We start from the raw sequence: 22,985 nt of genomic DNA on the forward strand, positions 1-22,985 counted from the left end.
CTCTTGCACACTGCAGCTTGAAAATGCGCAGCACAGCTTATTTTTTTACTGTACTAAAATACAGCCCATGAATTGTAATGTGCCTATGCCCACAGGCGTGTAAACAAGCGCCGTGTATTCTTCAATAAATAAATAAAAAAAAGGTAATTTTTGGTCAGTAATTTATTTTTGGTTAGTAATCGTTCATTGACCTTGTCAATCCGGGAAAAAGCTACCGCGCATGCACGTCAGTGCGTGGGAATTTGCGCAAAAATTGTGCAAACGCATATGCGTGAATATACATTTTAAAAAAAAAAGCCTGAAAAAGTTGATGCTAAAATAGAAGTATCGTGTGCAAGAGGCCTAATAGAGTTAAAATGAGTGGTGAGGAGGATACATATTGCTTCCTCGCCACCTGTCAAATGCCAACCATGGCACACTTCTCAGAAGTACAGCAGTGACAGGGTCATGTGTGCACAGTTAGGAAAATGGGACAAATAAAAAATTGTGCGTATTTGATTGAGGCGGTGTGAAGGAGCCCTCGCTGTCCTGTGTTGTCTTCGAAGCTGGCTTTTCCAATTCACTTTACTCGGAGAATTGATAAGCCAGAGGGCCGTGACTTCCCAGAAATGGAGATCTGAGATGTGAGTCACAGCCGGCTACAAAATGAATATGCGGATGTGGTCCCCACTTATCACCTACAACACTAGTGGTCATTGACCCAATACATAGGGGGAAAAATGAGTCTAAAGAACTTTATAAGAAGTACTAAAGACTGGGTTTAGTGTTGAGTGTCTCTTCTTTTTTGCAGTTAGTGGCTGTTTAACCGGTTAAGACCCGGACCATTATGCAGGTTAAGGACCTTGCCTCTTTTTGCGATACTGCGTCGCTTTAACTGACAATTGCGCGGTCGTGCGACATGGCTCCCAAACAAAATTGGCGTCTTTTTCCCACAAAGAGAGCTTTTGTTGGTATTTGATCACCTCTGCGGTTTTTATTTTTTGCGGTATAAACAAAAATAGAGCGACAATTAAAAAAAAATATATATATATTTTTTACTTTTTTCCATAAATATCCCCAAAAAAGTTTAGGCCGATACGTATTCTTCTACATATTTTTGGTAAAAAAAATCGCAATAAGCGTTTATCGATTGGTTTGCGCAAAAGTTATAGCGTCTACAAAATAGGGGACAGTTTTATGGCATTTTTATTAATAATTTTTTTTTTATTACTAATGACGGTGATCAGCGTTTTTTTTTTCCTGACTGCGACAATATGGCGGACACATCGGACAATTTTGACACACTTTTGGGACCATTGTCATTTTCACAACGAAAAGTGCTATAAAAATGCACTGATTTACTGTAAAAATTACAATGGCAGTGAAGGGGTTAACCACTAGGGGACGCTGTAGGGGTTAAGTGGGACCTCCGATGGAGCGTACACACGGTTGGATTATTTTGAAAACCTGGAAATGTTGAAGTTTGTTGTCAAAAAGTCCGACCGTGTGTATGGGGCTTTCGTTTTCCATGGCTTAGCTTCAACAAGGTGTTGAAAACATCCATTAGGGCTCTTTCACACGTCCGTTCAGTTTTTCAGATCAGTTTTTTTTTTCATCAGTTGATCCATTTTTCCGTCAGTTTTTTCGTCAGTTTTTCGTCAGTTTTTGCATCATTTGTGCATCAGTTTTTAGCGGAATGGATGATAAACGGATCATCCGTTAACGTCCGTTTTTCGTCTGTTCCGTTTTTTAGACGGAAGAAAAATAGGGTTTTCTTCCGTCCAAAAAAACGGAACTGAACGCAGACGGATGCTAACGGACATTAGCGGATGCTCATCCGCTAACGGACGCTAGCCCATAGGGAAGCATTGCGGTCCGTTAACGGACGTCCAAAAAACGGACGAACGGAACGGACGTGTGAAAGAGCCCTTAGAGATTTTGGTTCATATTGACATGATAACCTCACACAATTGCTGCAGATTTGTTGCGAATATCCTGTTCCACCACATCCCAAAGGTGCTCTGTTGGATTGAGATCTGGTGACTGTGGAGTACAGTGAGCTCATTGTCATGTTCAAGAAACCAGTGGTGAGATGATTTGGCTTTGTGACATGGTGCATTATCCTGCTGGAAGGAGCCATCAGAAGGTGGGTACACTGTAGTCATAAAGGGAGGGACATGGTCAGTAACAATACTCAGGTAGGCCGTGGTGTTTAAAAACAACGCTCAATTGGTACTAAGGGGCCCAAAGTGTGCCAAGAAAATATCCCCCACACCATTACACCACCATTATTCAGCTCATAAAAATGTGCAAAAAAATAGTAACAATTGCGCAACCCAAAAAACAAACAAACTGTGCAACCAAATATATCAGATGTGCGGCCTATTATTACCTGGCTGTCCTGTGAAAAACAGTATTATCACCTGCGTTTTTTACCTAAGGGATCCATCCATCCATCATCCATCCACAGTGAATGTCATTTGCTATGGACGATTAATTCAGTCAGTTTCAGTGTTTGTTTTACATTCATTCTTGGGAAGGATTTATAGGATACATTCCCAGTGCTTTCAATTTTATTATGCGAAGGACGCACGTCTGATATATTTGGTTGCACAGTTTGTTTGTTTTTTGGTTTTGCGCAATTCTTACTTTTTTTTTGCACATTTTCTCCCTCACAACTGCCGCTCACTGGCTATTTTCTCTTTTTTCGGACCATTCTCTGTTAACCCTAGAGATGGTTGTGTGTAGGGTTGTCCAGATACCGATACCAGTATCGGTATCGGGACCGATACCGAGTATTTGCGCTAGTACTCGTACTCGCGCAAATACTCCCGATACCAAAATAGAATACTTTTTTTTTTTTTTTGTGACATCGAGCGGCGCATAGAGGCAGGGCCGGATTAACCGTGGGGCTGATGGAGCTGCAGCTCCAGGCCCCCATCATAATATAGGCCCAAACTTAATTCTCTCACCAGGGCCCGGCGGCCGGCCGACGACCGCTATATAATAAATCCACACGTCCAGGCAGCTGCAGCCTGCATTATGATATAGGCCCAATTGACGCAGTGAACAACATTTAACCACAGCCCGCGAGCCGCGAGTAGCTGCTATGATTCACAGCAGAGCCGTGGCTATCCACAACAACACAGCCTCTTGTAGTGCGGGCGGTGCCAGTGCGCCGAGGCTGAGCGTGCTCCTCCCCTTCAGTACTGTACTGAACACAGACACTGACTGTAGGCGGAGCTTGACGTCCCCCGGCGGCGTGCGTGACATCATCCAGAGGTCGTCCCCAGCGTCCTAGGAGTCTCCATTGCCTTGCGAAAGGACCGCACGATCGACAGGAAAAGTACAGTAAGTAAGCCATGAGCGCTGGGAAAGTCACTGTCATACAGATGAGATAATGTTTAATTGTGCAGAAGAAGTGTGGGTACAGTACTGGCTGCAACGAACCTGAAGTGGTTAACTTTTTTTTTTGGGGGGGGGGGGGGTGCTATATCAGTGCAGGGAGGCAGCTTATTAGTGCATCTCATCAGTGCCACATTTATGAGTGCCACCCAATCAATGCCAGTGCCACCTATCAGTGCCATCCAATCAATGCCAGTGCCACCTATCAGTGCCATTGGATGGCACTGATAGGTGGCACTGGCATTGATTGAATGGCACTCATAAATGGATGGCACTGATAGGTGGCACTGGCATTGATTGGGTGGCACTGATGAGATGCACTAATAAGCTGCCTCCCTGCACTAATGGGCACTGATTTGCACTGATAGGTGGCACTGGCTAGCTGCACTTTTGGGCACTGGCACCGATGAGCTGCACTGATAGGTGGCACTGGCAGTGATCACTCCTTCAATGATATGTAGTTTTCCAGTACCGTATGCTAAAAAACAGCCCCACACCATGATGTACCAGTTCTTCATAATTCTAAAGAAAATATCCTTAGTCTGTATTGTGGTTTGAAAACGGTCACATGACATTTTAAAAAAGTATCGGTATTCGGTATCGGCGACTACTTGAAAAAAAGTATCGGTACTTGTACTCGGTCCTAAAAAAGTGGTATCGGGACAACCCTAGTTGTGTGTAAAAAAAAAAACAGTAGATCAGCAGTTTTTGAAATACTCAGAACAGCCTGTCTGGCACCATCAACCATGCCACGTTCAAAGTCACTTAAATCCCCTTTCTTCCTTATTCTGATGCTCGGTTTGAACTTCAGAAAGTTGCCTTCACCACGTCTAGATGCCTAAATGAATTGCTGCCATGTGATTGGCTGATTAGCAATTTGTGTTACCAAGCAATTGAACAGGTGTACCTAATAAAGTGGTCTGTGTGTGTGTGTGTGTGTATATATATACTGTATATATATATATATATATATATATATATATATATAATGTGTATGTGTGCATATATATATATATATATATATATATATATATATATATATATATATATATATATATATATATATATATATAATGTGTGTGTGTGTAAAAAAGCCATGGCAAAACTGAGTATTCACATGTAGCATGTGCTGGTGAGCCACTTAAACTTAAAAAAGTTATCAAACATCTGCTCCCCCCTCCCCCTGAAAGGTACCAAATCACATTTGGTACCTTTCAGGGGGGAGGGGGGAGCAGATACCTGTCTAATACAGGTATTTTGCTCCCACTTCCGGGCATAGATAGCCAAGCCACCCACTTCTATCTACGCCACATCCGGTGCCTCCCCCCCCCCCCCCCCCGGCTGTCTTCTGGAAGACACACGGGTCCCAGAAGACAGCAGGGGCCAGTGGGATCGCGCAGCGCGAGTTGCGCATGCGCAGTAGGAAACCAGGCTGTGAAGCCGTAAGGCTTCACTTTCTGATTCCCTTACCGAAGATGGCGGCACCTCCACCTGAGAGTCGAGGGACAGATCAGATCGGATCTGGTGCCGACATAGCGGGCGCACTGGACAGGTAAGTGGCCTTCTATTTAAAAGTCAGCAGCTGCAGTATTTTGGCGGAACTCCGCTTTAATAATAATCATTTTTTTTTCTTCTTTTTTTTTTTTATGAAACCGTATGAAGAGTAGTGCAGACATATTCATTTTTGCTGATACCCTGACATCCATTTTCCTTCCAGACAGGTATGGTGCGCTGTGACACAGCAGTTGGAACTCCAGACTACATATCACCTGAAGTGCTGAAGTCTCAAGGAGGAGACGGCTACTATGGACGGGAGTGTGACTGGTGGTCTGTGGGAGTCTTCTTGTTCGAGATATTGGTTGGTAAGTGACTTGAAGCACAATGTTGTGACAAATGTTGCATGACTGTAACTTGTAGTTGTGTAAAAAGGGTATTTATTTTAGTGTCTTTACTACAGATTTCCAAGAAGTGGAGTAGGCAACAAGGCAGATGGATTAACAATGCGGGATTGTAAGGGCGCTTTCCCACTGGGGCGGGCAGGCAGGCGTTGGCAGTAAAGCGCCACTATTTTTAGTCGAAAAAGGGTTAAAAAACGCTGCCATAGTGTCACGATCTTTAGTGAGCCATCTGGGTTGAAGTTTTTCACTGAAGTAATACACATGTGGCTATAGGGACTCACAGAATACTATTTCAAAAAATGTGGTGCACAAGTCACTTGGGCTATACACACTATATATTTTAATATATGGAATATTTATTGTTTTTTTTTTTATGGTCAGCGCTGCATGAATTTGCATATCTATCTAAATGAATACTAATTGTTCTCAGACTGGACAAGTTGGAGGGAAGGAATGGGATGGGCGACGTCTCAATCTCTACCTCTTCCAATCAGAGAAGGGAGTCGCTGTTGCTTTGTTTTGTTTTTTTCAGTTTTTTTGAGACTGGTCTATGAAGGGTTGTAATTTTATGATGAGCCTCAACAAGATAAACATTCTGAAATATGAGGGTGGCTCATTTAGAGTGACTTATCCTACAGGAAATGGCCTTATTATCTTTAAAGTGGAGGTCCACCCTAAAAAAAAAAAAAATACGCCAGAATCCTGCAAAATGAAAAAATAAATAAATACATTGTTTACTTACCAGAAATGGCGGTTGCTGTGCGGATCTTCCTAATCTGCCTTTTCCCATACCGCAGCAGGGGTCTTCTTCCTCGTCGTCCTCGCGTTGTCTTCTGGGGAATGGGGCGTGCTGCCTTCTGGGAACTGTGTGTATCCCAGAAAGCAGCCGCCCATTCACAAAGCGACATGAGACTCGCACATGCACGAGTAGAAAACGGGTAGTGAAGCCGCAAGGCTCCACTGCCTGTTCCCCTTAGTGGTTAGCGCCGGGAGCTGCCAGGATCACCCTTAAACCTCTCCTCGCCCCCTTACATGCCACATTTGGCATGTAATTTTTTTGGGGGGTTTCAGGAGTGGGACTTCCTGTCCCACTTCCTCCTTCCGGCCAGGGACTGCTTAGGCGATACGTCATATAGCCTACGGCGGCCCCTCCCTATAGGCGATCGCCTGGGACCGTGACAGGTCCCAGGCAATCGTCCTGTCCAATCGGGCAGAGCAGCGCCGGTCGTGCATGCGCAGTGAGTGCCCTGCCGTGAAACCGAAAGCTGTCACGGCCGGGTGCCCACAGTTAGGATGGAGGCGCCGGTGGAGAGGAACGGCACGTCACTGGACAGTAGATAGGTAAGTCTCTGTTTATTAAAAGCCAGCAGCTATGCTTTTTGTAGCTGCTGACTTTTAATAAACATAAAAAAAAAACTGGAACTCCCCTTTAAGAGGGAAAGTATAGTTTATTTTTGGTGAAAATGTTTGAGTTCTTTTTGCAGTGTAATTTTTATAATTTTTGGACTTTTTACATTTTTGTAAAACTGGTTTTAATCTAACCTTAAGGCCCGTACACACGATCAGAATATCGTACAAAAAAAATACCACTTTCTAAGCGATCATGCGATAATCTGATCGCTAGTACACAGCTTTCGTTCCGAAATTAGGGACAAACACGCAAATTGTTCTCGTACGATACCAGAATGTAATATTTTTGTTTAATCAGTACAGTGGTCGTCCGAAAATACAATACATTACATCACTTCCGGATTTTTATTCCTGCATACGAAAAGTTTCATACTTTAGTAACCTCTTTATTTTCGATATGGAGACGAGCATGCTAGGAAAAATAAATGGACCCTAATCCATATGTCCGATAATCTCATTGTGTGTACTAGGCTTTAGCCCTGGTTCACACTGACATGACTTCTCATGTGACTTGAGAGTTCAAAGTCGCATGACAAGTCGCATCCCATTAGTAGAAATTGAACCGTTCTAATAGGAGCGACTTGAGTTGCTCTGACTTAGAAAATGGTTCTTGCACTACCTTTGGTCCAACTTCAATACAACTTGCATTGACTTCTGTTAAAGAAGTCGTATGCAAGCCGCTATGAAGTCTCAGCGGCATGTCGGCTTCAAAGTCGCACAATTTTGAAGTTGCGGCAGTGTGAACGGGGCCAACTCTGTTCAAAACCTATATTTTAACAACTTTTGAGATAACATATGCAATACCCTTAAAGTTTACTGCTTTTAGTGAGTTGGCCAGCACAGACTTGCTATGTTAAGCCTAGTACACAAGATGAGAATATCAGATAAATGATCGTCCAATATTTTTTGCATGCAGGTTTCATGTGGAAAATGAAGAGGTTACATACAGTTTCGGAAGTAATGTAATGTGTTGTATTTAGGGCTGTTACTGATTACATTTTTTGTGTTCGATTAATCGTTTTCTTTTTTTTTTAATCGATTAATTGACAAATTTTGATTAATTATAGCGAACATACAGATCCAACTACGTTTAGCTGATCTCCTTGCAGGCTGATTCCCAGTGCAGCTACCAACCACTGGAAAAATGGATAGCAGGATACAAAAAACACACAAAGGCAGCGCTCGATGGGAATTAAAACTTTTATAGTCTTCAAGTAGGTAACCAAATAAATATTGCACTGGAGATAAAATCGATGTAGCTACATAAACTGTAAAAATGGTGCGAGTAATAGCAAACAGTAGCAAAAGCAGTCATAAAAACATGTAGCCAAGTATGATACTGGTATAAAAATGTGTACAACGATACCACTGCTGAATCCAGATGAGGAGGGGTTAACATCAGTCCGTCGGCATGTAGATGTCCCGTGAAGGGAACTATCACAACTCCCAGTGGATGCGCTGTAGAATCCCAGGTTGATAGAGGGAAGTGTAACAGCCCTTGCGTGTGGCAGATAGTAAGGTCCCGCCGGCATGCAGATATGAAGGCACAGCAAAGGAGCCCTTCAGATGGACACGGCAAGCCCCCGCCGGTGTCCGTGATGTCACCAGATCTCCGACGGAACTCCCTGAAGCCGGCGGAGAGGTGAGTACAAATCAAAATAATTTTGATCGATCAAAAAATGTAAAGATTATTCGATGAATTAATAGTTAATTTCCACAGCCCTAGTTGTATTGTAATGTATTTTTTCATTTCCGAGCATTAGTGATCTTGGGCTTCCGATTTTTTTTATTGAATTTTTTTTGAAGGAATACTGTGCTGATGAAACTAAAATCGTACGTTCTGACATCACACGAGAAATGTTTTCGGGTGAACTGTGATGATCGGCTCTCGAAAGCTGTATCCTAACAATCAGATTCTAGTACGATCACTTCAAAATCTGTATTTTTCATACAATTTTTTTATTGTGTGTATTGACCATTAGTGTCTGAAAAGATTTTAAAGCCAGAGTATTAGCCAGATGACTAGCATTTTCATGTCGACAATAGCAGTCTATGCATTTCTCTTGTGTAAGGTCACCTTTAGCAAAACATTTGCGCTGAACATTTTGAATACGTTTATAAGTGAAGCCAGTGAGTTGAATGAAAAACACTTGACTCGATTCCCCCATCCACACACACAATATTAATGGTGGCGGGGGGGGATCCTCCCCACTGAGCTATTGTATTCTGACAACAAAATACTTTTACTATATCATGCAGTGCTGATCAAGCAGGGAAAATCTGACATGCCTCCCTGCCCATACATGGATTACATTTCGGCCCGTACCTTCTGGCTGAATCTTGATCCATTTATGGCGGGCTTAGGACCAAGTGGGATAGTATTACTATTGTATGTAAGCACCCAAATGCAGGAAGCAGGGCCTGCATATGTAATCCGAAATATCCCCCTTTTAAGTTGATAACTTTCCATTTCATCCATGTTTTATACGTTTTTTTTTTTGCCTTCCTCTGGATAACCTGTGGCTATAGAATTTTGTTAATGCAGGTTTTCTGTTATTGGTTGAACTCAACTTGTGCCTTTTTTTCAACCTAACTGTATAAAGCTGGCCGCACATGGATCGAAATGTGTCCGGTTCAGCAAGGAGCCCTGTTGGATTATACCCGCTCGATCAGCGCTGCAAGCTATAGCCTGCATTGCTGATCGGTGTATTCTGACAGCAGGGAAGTATACCCAGCTATCAGAATACAAAGACACAGCAAGGAGGATTCCCCCATCTACCTCAAATGTGTGGATGGGGAATCAGGTCAACCAGTGGGTTGAGTGAAAAAAACGACTCATCTATTGAAACCTACAATATTACAATGTAGTCACCAGGAGACCTGCTATCTCCTCATTCTTCCAAAATCATTGGTACTGGTTAAAGGGGGGGTGGGGGGGGATAATATGTATCAACACTTAGCTCAGGTTTAGAGGGGGGGAATTTAATAAAATGTATCAAAACTTAGCCAGATTTAGGAGGGGGGGGAATGAATAATATGTATCAACACTTAGCTCGGGCAATAGCAGCCTCAGTTTACAGCTCTATACTTGTCATGAGAAACCTGCCTGCTCTGTCATCGCTGACTACGACCTACACACTACGTACACACTGTTTAATTTACATTGTCCTTTCTCTTTCTATATGTGGATGATGGCACTGTAATTATTTTAATAAAATAAATCTAAAGGGCCAGATTCACAGCCGAGATACGACGGAGTATCTCGGATACTCCGTCGTATCTCGGATACTCCGTCGTATCTCGGATACTCGTCGTATCTCGGATACTCCGTCGTATCTCGGATACTCCGTCGTATCTCGGATACTCCGTCGTATCTCGGATACTCCGTCGTATCTCGGATACTCCGTCGTATCTCGGATACTCCGTCGTATTCTCGGATACTCCGTCGTATCTCGGATACTCCGTCGTATCTCTCAGAGTATCTATGCAACTGATTCATAGAATCAGTTACGCATATATATCCCTAAGATCCGACAGGTGTAATTGTTTTACCACTGTCGGATCTTAGGATGCAGTACCGCGGCCGCCGCTGGGGGGAGTTTGGCGTCGTAAACCAGCATCGGGTATGCAAATTAGGAGTTACGGCGATCCACGCCGGTTTTTCGCGTTCGCTACGTCGCCGCTAGTCTAGTTTTTCGTCACAAAGTTAGTCGTCGTTTTGGGTGCCTTAACTTTACACAGCACACGTATGTGCTGTATAAAGTATGGCCGTCGTTCCCGCGTCGAAATTTAAAAATTCACGTCGTTTGCGTAAGCCGTCCGGGAATACGGAATTACGCTACGCACGTTGCCGTTCGAAAAAAATGACGTCACTTCGCGCAAAGCACGGCGGGTAATTCAAAAGGGAGCATGCGCAGTAGGTCCGGCGCAGGAGCGCGCCTAATTTAAATGGCATACGCCCCTTTGAATTACGCGGGCTTACGCCGGAGGCCGCCGGCGTAGGTTTTCATTGCAAGTGCTCTGTGAATCAGGCACTTGCGATGAAAACTTGCGACGGTGTAACGTATCTACGATACGTTACGCCGCCGCACTTCTACCTGAATCTGGCCCAGAGTCGTTTTTTTCTAATTGATATACAGATTTCACATGACCCAGCTCTTTCCCAGGCTGTCTGCTGGGAAACATAAGTAGGAGGAGCTTCTAGTCCCCTGCTGCTGGTCACATGTTCACAAAAAACAAAACACAAAAAACAGCCTTTAGAATACAGAATAAAGATAAATCGCAATAAAACTGTTTTAAATTGTCATACAAATATATATTTGAATTTTTATTTTATTTTTTGGCAATAACATGGTGTGGGTAGATTTCTGCCAGTCACAGGCTGTATCGTGCCCCTCTAACCTGTGTTTTAGAATAAGATGGAGGTGAAACCTCCATTAGTCTATGTGTAATATCCTGCCTCCATTGTACTTAGCTGGTTGGTGGGCATGGAGGAGGAGGGAGGCAGTGGGCTGTCATTTGCCACTGTATATACGACCACATGTGTAAATCTATAGTCACAAGGGCTGCTCAGATGTGATAGGGAGGAAATGCTCAGGATAGAAGCATACTGAAAACTGAGCATGTGCAGGGTGACCACCACAGCTGCAAAATACCTAGCTCAATTGGGGACATGACAGAAAATGGAGATAGAGAACAGCAGGATCAACCAGGTTTTTCGCAGAATAAAGAAAACAAATCTCATAGTGACTGAGTGAGTATAAACCGCATGTACTACACCATTTATTGATGTTTATTTTTTTTTTATGATGTGGGTTTAGTGACACTTTAATTCACAGTTTATTGAACCCCCAGTTTTGCTAGTGAGTTAGTTACCGCTATTGAGAATCCAGTTCTTGTATTACACCTTCACTGGTTGTACAGAGGATCAGCACAAGAGCCAGGTAACTATTGGTTTCTGAAGGATGTCGGTAATGGTAGCAGTATTGCTTATTGGCTAGTTCACGTTAAATAATGGGTGGTATAAAGTATTTCTCCATGGTCATAGATAACATACGATGGCCCCTGTAAATGAAACCCACGTGTGATGAATGTAGGGGTTAAGGGGAGGTTAGATTTATGCTCCCGGGCTTTATTGTAATTCCATGTGTTTTTCTATCGTTTCCTTCCCTACCAATATAATTCCTTGTGTATTAGATTACATCTCACCTAATATTGAGATTTCCTTTCTGGATCCCTATCTGTTATTTGATCTTTGTCTCCATGTGCCCCTTTCTCTTATGAATTCTGCTTTGTTATGAATACCACAACTTCTAATCAGATAAGTACACAGCTTCATAATACCAGCGTTCACAGAGACCATATTGCAGCAGTCTGCAAAATATCCTTTATGTAGTGATGGGAGTTTTTCTTTTTCATTATCAGAATATGGTGGAGTGGCCCTGAAGGGAATGGGCATATTAGGGATGCATGTCGGAGGGGTCAAGATGCCAGTTGCTCAGGGGCGGACTGACAACTCATGGGGCCCCAGGGCAATAGGAGATTATGGGGCGATAGGAGATTATGGTGCCCCACAGTATACACACACATACAGTATAAATACATACAGTGAAAAGGTACTGGAAAGGTGGGGCAGCTATAATCTATTTGTATTTATTTTAAAACACAGATTTTTACATACTGTCCCTAGTTTTACTGAGGCTGGCAACCCTGATGGGGCCCCCCTAGTGGCATGGGGCCCTCGGGCAGTGCCCGAATGGTCAGTCCGCCCCTGCAGTTGCCTTTTCAGTCTTATATACATTATATAATTTTCCTTTAGATTTACCAAAACCATATAATGTGAGGTCAAACTTAAACACTTTTAAAAGTGCATGCAATCAGACAGGCCCTTACACTACATTGAAGGTAAATATAAAGGAAATTGAATAAGAAAATTGTAAAGCGAGCTTTATATATATATATATATATATATATATATATATATGGGCTGTTACTGATAAAAAAATTCGTATTCGATTAATCGATTTTTTTAATCGATTAATCGACTCATTTTGATTAATTATAACCGTAATGTCCACACATCTCCCCCCGTAATGTCCACTCATCTCCCCCCGTAATGTCCACACATCTCCCCCCGTAATGTCCACACATCTCCCCCGTAATGTCCACACATCTCCCCCGTAATGTCCACACATCTCCCCCCGTAATGTCCACACATCTCCCCCCGTAATGTCCACACATCTCCCCCGTAATGTCCACACATCTCCCCCCGTAATGTCCACACATCTCCCCCCGTAATGTCCACACATCTCCCCCCGTAATGTCCACACATCTCCCCCGTAATGTCCACACATCTCCCCCCGTAATGTCCACACATCTCCCCCCGTAATGTCCACACATCTCCCCCCGTAATGTCCACACATCTCCCCCGTAATGTCCACACATCTCCCCCCATAATGTCCACACATCTCCCCCCGTAATGTCCACACATCTCCCCCCGTAATGTCCACACAGGCTGTAATAGTGTAGCAATGTTTATGCAATAAAAGGGTTAAAATGAAGCAGTATTGCGCTCACAGACCAACTGGTGACAGACCTAAAACAAGCTCAGTGTAGAGCCCCCAGTCCAAAGTTCAGTCCCTACTGGAACCGCTGGAGAAAGTGCTGTGAAACCAAAGCAGGAATCCAGGCAAGCCACGGGGAGATGCTGTGGGAGACTCAATCTGTCAAAGGAGCTGTCAGATGTCCAGGATGCTGAGGCCAGTCAGAATATGTTTTGGAGGCCAAACCAAGCCTCCTTCATCTGCTTTCTGATTGGCCATAGCATCTTTAGCACCTATTCTCCCAAAAATTTGCACTTCGCATTACGGAGACGTTTATAAGTGCATTTATAAGCTGATATTTTATTTGTAATTTTTATAAAAATAAAATGACCTTCTCCTAAACAAACTCCACTCCCTTGGCCTCCGCCATTCCGCTTTCTCATGGTTCTCCTCCTTCCTATCTCAGCGCACTTTCAGTGTCACATACAACACCATCTCCCCCGCTTCTTTTCCTCTTCCTCTTTCTGTTGGGGTACCCCAAGGCTCCATGCTTGGGGTGGCCCCCCCATGCTCTCTCTATACCTCTTCCCTGGGCCAGTTGATAACCCCCCATGGCTTCCAATACCACCTCTATGCTGACAACACCCAGATCTATCTCTCCACTCCTCAACTTACCCCCTTAGGCTCCATTCACATCTAGGTGACAAAACGCCTGACGCCGGACGCTTGTGCCGCTAGAGGGGGAAATTCCCATTGCTGTCTATGGAGATGGTTCACATCTCATAGACGCCATACGCCTGTCGCCTGAAAAAAAGTCCCGTACCCTTTTTTTCAGGCGACATTGGCGTTCGCCCATTGACAGCAATGGGAAGAATTTGAAAAAAAAAAAAAAAGATACACTATCCGCGGCAAAATACGCCGCGTACGCAGCGTTGCTTGTCGCGGAGATGTGAATGGAGCCTTAATCTCCTCACTTGTCACAAACGTAATCTTTCTAAAACCGAGCTTGTAATATTTCCTTCTCCTTGATCCCCTCCCCATGACTTTACCATTAAAGGGGTTATAAAGGTTTGTGTTTTTTCACCTTAATGCATCCTATGCATTAAGGTGAAAAAACACCTCGATGTCACAGGCCCCCCGTCCCCCCAGTTTTACTTACCCGAGCCCATTCACCTGCTGTGCGCTTCCCCCGGTGTACTCTTCTCCGCTGCTTCTCAGCGTTGATTGAATAGATTGATGGCAGCGCAGCCATTGGCTTCCACTGCTGTCAATAAAATCCAATGACGTGGGGGCGGGACCGAGTCATACACTCCGTTTCTATGCCAGGGATCACGCCCGCAAGCTAAACCCCTTGGGATAGAGCTTCCCAGTGTGGGTTAGCTATTGCGAAGTGGAGCAGACACAGCCGCTGTGGGACCCCAGAAGACGAGGATCGGGGCCACTCTGTGCAAAACTAACTGCACAGTGGAGGTAAGTATGATATGTCTAAACTTTACAACCCCTTTAAGATCAATGGCACAACCATTGGTCCCTCCACGCATGCCAGGGTGCAATACTAGACTCTGACCTCTGCTTCAGCCCCCACATCCAATGACTACTTATCGCCGCCTTAACCTCCGCAACATTTCCAGAATTCACCCCTTCCTGACCAACGACGCCACATAACTTATTCACTCCTTGGTTATCTTCCTGATTACTGCAACTCTCTCCTCACTGGCCTTCCCTTTCACAGGCTATCCCCTTTCAGTCTTATGAATACTGCTGCTCACAAAACAAAGAGTACCCTCTAGTTTGACTTTAAAGGGCAATGCTTCCGAAAGAAAGTATACAAATTATTTAAAAATTATTATTTTTTATTTATACAAACATCAAAGACACAGCATAAGTTGTGTCAAAAACGGTACAAGAATAGATGGAGGATATAAAGCATATTGTTCATGAACTCAAAACCACGCCTTTAAATTACTTCTTTACTGGTGTATAGAGGGATACCCAATGCGTTTCAAGGTCATGCGTTTGTTCCTCTTCATCAGGAGAAAGTGGTAAACATATTTATGATATCATGTGAAAATCAGGTGTCTTGATGTATGTTATCAAGACTTTAAAAACAAAGAATGGCCATGCTGGCCCCGCATTGCCCAAGAGGCCAGAGATGAGAGCGACCTCCCTGAATGACAACCAAAAAGGGGAGGGGACGCCAAGGAAAGGAGAAAAACCAGCGAGTGGACCCACACCACAGGTCAAGACAGCAAAGGTCTCAGTCACTGGTCATTTTAAGGAAAGAAGAAATTCCAAAGGTGGAAAGTCCAAACAAGGAACCTTAATGTTGATATAATTTATTTGAAAGTACTTTATCGATGGAATAGTGTCCACTTATAAAGAATCTGCATAATCGCATAAAGATGCATCAATGTTGGGGTGTATGTAGCATGTTGGTCTCCCAGAGAGTGAGAATGTTTGTTCCAAGCAGCCAGCAGGATGAATTCTGCTGCTAGACTAATACACCTTACTAACCGATCCGCGACTGCTGCTCCTCTCTACCAATCCCTTCACTGGCTTCCACTACCCCACCGTATAAAATTCAAAATCCTAACCACAACATACAAGGCCATCCACAACATCGCCCCCAGCTACATCACCAACCTCATCTACAGATATCAACCTCTCCGCTCCTCCCAAGACCTCCTGCTCTCTAGCTCCTTTGTTACCTCCTCCCATGCTCACCTCCAGGACTTCTCCAGACCCTCTTTTATCCTGTGGAACTCCCTTCCCCAGTATGTCTGGCCAGCCCCTACACTGTCCGCCTTTAGGCGATCCCTGCAAACTCGCTTATTCAGGGAAGTCTACCCCACCTCAACCTAAGAACTATACCCGAGTCGCCTCCTTCAGATCATCCCCCACAGCTATTAGCTTTTGTACCACCTCACCCCCTCCCTTTAGATTGTAAGCTCTACGAGCAGGGCCCACCTGTCCCTTTTTTGTTTTGAACTGTATTGTAATTGTACTGTCCCCCCTGTTGGAGCTATATAAATCCTGTATAATAATAATAATAATAAGCTGATATTATATGATATTTTTTTGTTATTTAAAAAAAAAAAAAAAACATTTAATACCAGCTGTGTGCTGCAATAGAGTATGCACTTAACACAGGCATGTCTAATAGAAAAGCCCCTCAGCACTAGCTCTGCACTGGCTGAAGATCTGCATTGATCTGCTTCTTCTTAAAGAGGAGAGTTGTCATGTAGCTGTATGGTAACCAAGCAATAAACCTGCTATTACACACTTAAGTACCAGTTATACTTGCCACCTTCTGCAGATGTACCTCATTTGTACTGGAGACCGCGCTGGACTGACTTGATCAGTCACTAGTTGTAGATGGGTGATCGTATGGGCAGATAGGGAGCCCTGAAGAAGGGGGGAGTCCTATTCCCGAAACGCGTGGCTTGATAAATCGATCTTTACTTTTAATAAACACATTTTGATCTACCATTAACTAGTATTCCATTGGATGCCAGGTGCTCCTTCCTACCTGCTGAAAATGAGAATATATGATTTTTTATGTACTATTTTATATTTACCTGTGCAGTATTTTATATTTACATGATGAGTATTACCTTTGTAGTGTTCTCTGATGATAATACCTATTACTATAGTGATCCTTTGATTTCCCTTGTGCTGTCTGTTTAGCTCTGTTCCTATTGAGCTTTTTTTTTAACAGATCTCATTGAATTCTCTGCTTCCATCTTCAGGGGATACTCCGTTCTATGCCGACTCTTTGGTTGGAACTTACAGCAAGATCATGGATCACAAGAACTCATTAAATTTCCCAGATGATGTGGAAATTTCCAAGCATGCCAAAAACCTCATCTATGCCTTCCTGACAGACAGGTACTGTCATTTGTACAATCTCAAAAATACTAATTTAAGATTACACTTTGGGGCATATATCAAACAGCAACTTCTTATTAACTATTGGGACGAAATGTACATTTACTTGTAGAGTGACAATTTCTAAATATGTATGTATACCCTTCTTCAGTTATAAATGCCAGTATGGCAAATATTGTAGCTGATATGGGCCCAATTCTATCATTTGCCTGTGGCAGTTCGCAGATTTTAGATTTTTGTTGATAATGGGATGCTAATTCCAATAAAGTGGAACATTACCCATAACAACTTGATAAAAAATAATGTTCTTGAGTAAGGAACATAAATTCCACATTAAGAATTATGCTACCAAAATTAGTGTATGCTGTAAAATGCCTTTAGCATTGTTCCTGTTTCTTCTTGCCGGAGGCTGGCAGTTTTCTGTAGCCCAGAGCCCCTGCGCAGCAGTAAATCTTTAGACCCCTTTCACACTGGAGCGTATTGCAGGCGCTATAGCGTTAAAAATAGCACCTGCAATCCGCCCTTAAAGCGGAGTTCCACCTAAAAATGGAACTTCCGCTTAACCCACTCCTCGCCCCCTTACATGCCACATTTGGCATGTCATTTTGGGGGGGGGGGGGGAGTGGGGGCTTCAGGAGAAGGTGGACTTCCTGTCCCACTTCCTCCTTCCGCCGAGGGGCTGGTAAGGCGATTAGCTTAATCGCCTTATTGCAGCCCCTCCCTGTAGACGAGCACCTGTCCAATCGGACGGCGCGCGCCGCTCGCGCATGCGCAGTGCCGCTCGCACATGCGCAGTGGGTGCCCGGCCGTGAAGCCGAAAGCTGTCACTGCCGGGTGCCCACACTAGGAATGAAGAGGGGGGGGCGAGGAGCGGAGCCCCGGCCTGCGCGTCGCTGGAGCCGTGGAGCAGGTAAGTGTCTGTTTATTAAAAGCCAGCAGCTACACTTTTTGTAGCTGCTGACTTTTAATAAACTTAAAAAAAGGCTGGAACACCCCTTTAAAACAGCTGTCACAGGACGGTAAAAAAAAGTCCTGCTAGCTGCATCTTTGGAGCGGTAAAGGAGCTGTGTGTTTACCGCTGCTGCCCATTGAAATTAATGGGACAGCGCGGCTATATTGCTGGTAATGGGTGGTTTTAACCCTTTCTCAGCCGCTAGCAGGGGGTAAAGTTGGGGTAAAATACACCCATAGCGTCGGCGGTAAAACTAGCAGAGTTTTACCGCCGACGCTATGAGCGGCTCAGTGTGAAGGGGTCTTAGGCTGTCAGCAGATCCGGCTTTAGTGGCTCTGATTATCGGCACAATGCCAAAAATGCTGAGCATGTGCAGAGAAGGGCGAGACAGCGTATTGCTGGATTTTAAATCATACAAGTATCATTTTTTAATGTTTTACATATTTATACCTGCAAAAGGGGCCAGCCGGAAGTCCTCTATCAGGACTTCTGACTAAGATTCCGCTTTAATAAACGTTCAGTATAGACCCCTGTTTAATCATACCACACACCCACAACAGGTGCCTTCCAAATGGGGATTTTTAACCTCCTACATCTGCTGAACATTATATAACATGCATGTGTAGGAGGATTGCCAGAAAATCTAGGTTACTGAATGGCACCATACCTAGATTCCCTTCCATTTTATAAATATGACCTTTAATGCATTGGTTAAGGTGCATTTAAAGTTTTTTTTTTAATGTTTTGGTTATAGTAGGGCTGGTTATAACCCCTGGCATCATTTTTGTTTTTAGTCTGTGTCCTCTTGGGGTGTTTTGCATTACTTTTTGTCCCTGGGACATAACAGGAAGTTAAGTTAAGGGCATGGGGTCCTTGTTCACATCAAAACTGATTTTATTCACGTTTTGGGAATGAAAAGTGACTTGAAGCAGGTCAGTGCAAGTCAAATACATCTGACATGAATTGTGAATGATCTCAGAAGTGTCACTTATGTGAAATTGATGCCTTTGACACAAGCCCAACGTCTGTTGACACAGACCTAAACAGAGCCGTTGGTGGCTCCCTGATTTCCCCAATATGCACTACAAGATGAAAGTCAGATTTTAGGCACCCTATGCAAAAAAAAAAAATCATTTTTGGTGAGATACTCCCAAAGGGTTATTCAATTCTAAAGGGTTGCAGATTCTGCCACTTTCCTCATTACAGCACAAGATGCACATGCATCAGCTGATCTATAAAAAAGAAAAGTCACTCCCATTCAGATCATTCACTCTGCGGACAGCAAACGGCTTTTTATTCAGAGCAGAAACAACGTTTGCTGAAATCCCAGGATTGTAAATTCATCATACCAGAGGTAATTTTTCATTTTTTTCCCCCTCAACTCAAGTGAAATAAAAACAAAAAACAAACAAACTGGGAACTGCCACTGCTGACCCCAGGTAAAAAAAAAAAAATCTGACTTCAACTCACTCTGACCTACAGACCTGCAACAAACATGCAGTGAAGTCAGACTGAAGTGAGAACACCTGATCTCTGCAGCTCCTCCAGAGTTCCCATGAGCCTCTTGGCTGCTTCTCTGATTAAGGTTCTCCTTGCCCGCCCTGTCAGTTTAGATGGACGGCCATGTCTTGGTAGGTTTGTAGTTGTGCCATACTCTTTCCATTTTCCGATGAACAGTGCGGAGGTGAGATGTTCAAAGCTTGGGGTATTTTTTTTTATAACCTAACCCTGCTTTAAACTTCACAACTTTATCCCTGTCCTGTCTGGTGTGTTCCTTGGCCTTCATGATGCTGTTTGTGCACTAAGGTTCTCTAACAAGCCTCTGAGGGCTTCACAGAACAGCTGTATTTATACTGAGATTAAATTACACACAGGTGGACTCTATTTACTAATTAGGTGACTTCTGAAGGCAATTGGTTCCACTAGATTTTAGTTGGGGTATCAGAGTAAAGGGGGCTGAATACAAATGCACACCACACTTTATAGTTATTTATTTGTAAAAAAATTGAAAAGCATTTATCATTTTTCTTCCACTTCACAATTATGTGCCACTTTGTTTTGGAAAATTTCAAGGGGTATGAATACTTTTTCAAGGCACTGTATTCTTCCCAGGTCTGTGACTTGGGAAACTGGAGACATTAGATTAGAATGACAACCAGGCAACTAGCATTTTCTAGAGCAGACGCCTGCAATGGCAGCCTCTGGGTTTCTTTCAGCACAGGTTACTTATGAAAAGAAAATGTTTGGATAGAAATACTTACACTTTTTATAGATGGCTTTTAATAGCTTTTGCAGACAACTGTGTAAGTTACAGGAGCTTTTAAGAACGGAAGATATTTATGATAAATGTTATTTCTGCACACAGCTGACTTCCCAGCCGTTATCTCATTGAATAATAATCCCAAATGCTTCTGGAAATTCAATATATTGCTGATAACAAAAGCAGAAAGCCTTTACATGTATATTTATGTAAAACCATTCATATCTGAGCAGACAATTGGATATTAGGCTGTTTTCACACTGAAAGCGACTGGGCGCTTTACTGTAGTTTTTGCGGTGCTTTTCGGCCGCTAGCTGGGTGCTTTTAACCCCCTCTGGCAGATGAAAAAGGTTAAAAGCTCCTAAAGTGCTGCTGGCAGGACTTTTCCTGACGCCCTGCCAGCGCAGCGCCCCATGTGAAAGCGCTCACGCTTTTACACTGGGTTTGCAGCTTAGGCTTTTTTCAGGCGCAATTTTTAGTGCTAAAGCGCCTGAAAAACGCCTCCAGTGTGAAAGGGGTCTTAGACATAGATTTATCTTTGCCATTCAGCCAGTTATGTTGGCTGCCATGGTAAGGTAAAGCCTTTCACATGGGCTCCTCCGCTGAATGGAATCCACTTGCCCAGCAGGGGATCTCTCCGCTGATCCCTGCTGAGCAGGAAGATGACAGGTCATGGACACAGTCCAGCTCTTCCTCTATGAGGTAATCAGGTGGATACGGGCTGCCTGTCCGTTTCCATCCAATCTGCCGGACAGATGGGGAATAGGACCACCATCCGTCTGTTTTTGGCAGACAGGATTGGATCGGATGGTGGCGGGTGACAGCAGACATGTACCCTTTGACATCCGCCGCTCCATGATAGAGACTGAAGGGTACGATCAGGTCTGCCTGAAAAACTGACATGCGGACCTCATCGGACAGCTCGTGTGAAAGGGGCCTAAATGTGGCTTTCAACATACTCAATGGTATTCCTCTCTTAAATTGAATTGCATGTGTTCATCTAAAAATTGCGGCCTCCCCCCCCCCCTTCTTCCATTTGCTTGCTACTTACTAATCCAACCGCCATCAATTCAAATGTTTCCTAATGTACACCACTAGACCCAGCACTGTTGGGTCTCCCTCAACTTATACTAACGCACTGTATATTGTCTTTCTTGTATGACTTGTCAGCCAAATGTTGCGGCCATTGTTTTTATTAATTGCATTCTCTCAATTAAATACTTTTTTTCTTTTATTATTGTAACTGTGCTGCCTGAACTAACAGGGTTGCTTGATGGCAGGCTCAGCAAAAAGTTTAAACAAGCCTTTCCCCACCTCACTTCATCAAAACCTGGGATACAGGTACCTCTCACGTCTACTTTCCCCAGTGCAGTGCTTAAAGAGGAAATCCAGGACCCCCCCCCCAAAAAAAAAAAGTATTTGTAGCTGCTGACTTACCTGTCCAGGAATCCAGCGATATCCTCACCTAAACCGATTCTTCACTCGGCTTCGGGTGCAGACGCTGGTATTCAAAGTAAGGGAAACAGGTAGTGAATCGAGTCTCACTGCGCCTTGTGAAATGGTTTATTTGTCTTCTGGGACCTGTGATGTGTCCCAGAGGACTGCAGAGGAATGGGGGGTCCTAACTTCTGTCTCAGTTCACCACAGTAATCTAAGCCGGAAGTGGGAGCTGGTACCTGTCAAAACCAGGTACCCACTCCCCTGTTAAATGTGGCAGTTGAGGTGGGAAGGGCACAAACAAGCGGAACTTCCCCTTTTGGGTATAGTTCTGTTCCAACAGCCTTGCCCAAACACTTTCCCACAGGGTACTATTTCTGAGCAGGTTTGAAATATATACAGCTTCTTTTAGGGGCTTGAGCAGGGAAGGGTGGAAAAAGTCAGTATAGTCTCTGTGTGAAGCCTGCAAATCAGGGAGACCGGATCATTGGACTATTCCAAGCTTGCTTTAAAAGTGACAGTTGGCCATATTTACAGCCAAATTAAACCCATCGATTTTAATGCCACCAGTCAAAAAAAAACATTCCCTACTTTGCAAGTGCTGATTCCAAGAGCTCATCCCCGCTCCACACGTAACAAACACAAAGAGTCGCACTTTGGTGACGTCACTGGAATGAAAGTTAAATTTAGCCATAGCTGGCAAGCGACAGATCTATGGCTAAATAAACTGACATACCAGTGACGTCACCAGAGTGTGCCCCTTTGTATTTGCTACATTCTTCCCAAAATGGTTTTATTCAAGGCATGCTGTTAAAGTGGTTGTAAACCCGTAAAATTTAAAAAAATAAAAACCTGCAAGACAAAGGCATAATGAGCTAGTATGCAGAGCATACTAGCTCATGTATTACTTACCTTAGATCGAAGCCCCTGCAGCCATCCTCGACCCCCCTCCAGCCGCGGACATCTCTCCCGGAGCTTGCTTCCGGGTATCGTGGCTCCGGCTTAGATCGAAGCCCCCGCAGCCATCCTCGACCCCCCCTCCAGCCGTGGACATCTCTCCCAGAGCTTGCTTCCGGGTATCGTGTCTCCGGCTTAGATCGAAGCCCCCGCAGCTATCCTCGACCCCCCTCCAGCCGCGGACATCTCTCCCAGAGCTTGCTTCCGGGTATCGTGGCTCTGGCTTAGATCGAAGCCCCCGCAGGTATCCTCGACCC

General features: G+C 44.0%; 1 protein-coding gene across 5 annotated transcripts in view; it reads left to right on the forward strand.

Moving 5' to 3' along the window:
* ROCK2 (Rho associated coiled-coil containing protein kinase 2) overlaps positions 1–22,985 on the forward strand; it is a 262,565-nt gene that overhangs the window by 158,490 nt on the left and 81,090 nt on the right. For all 5 annotated transcript variants that reach the window (XM_040348580.1, XM_040348581.1, XM_040348582.1 and 2 more), the window contains exons 6-7: positions 5,102–5,246; positions 16,984–17,122. In XM_040348580.1, the coding sequence (XP_040204514.1) occupies positions 5,102–5,246; positions 16,984–17,122 (284 nt within the window). The remainder of the gene's footprint in view (positions 1–5,101; positions 5,247–16,983; positions 17,123–22,985) is intronic.

This window comes from Rana temporaria, chromosome 4 (genome assembly GCF_905171775.1).
Source record: "Rana temporaria chromosome 4, aRanTem1.1, whole genome shotgun sequence".
Classification (NCBI taxonomy): Eukaryota; Metazoa; Chordata; class Amphibia; order Anura; family Ranidae; genus Rana; species Rana temporaria.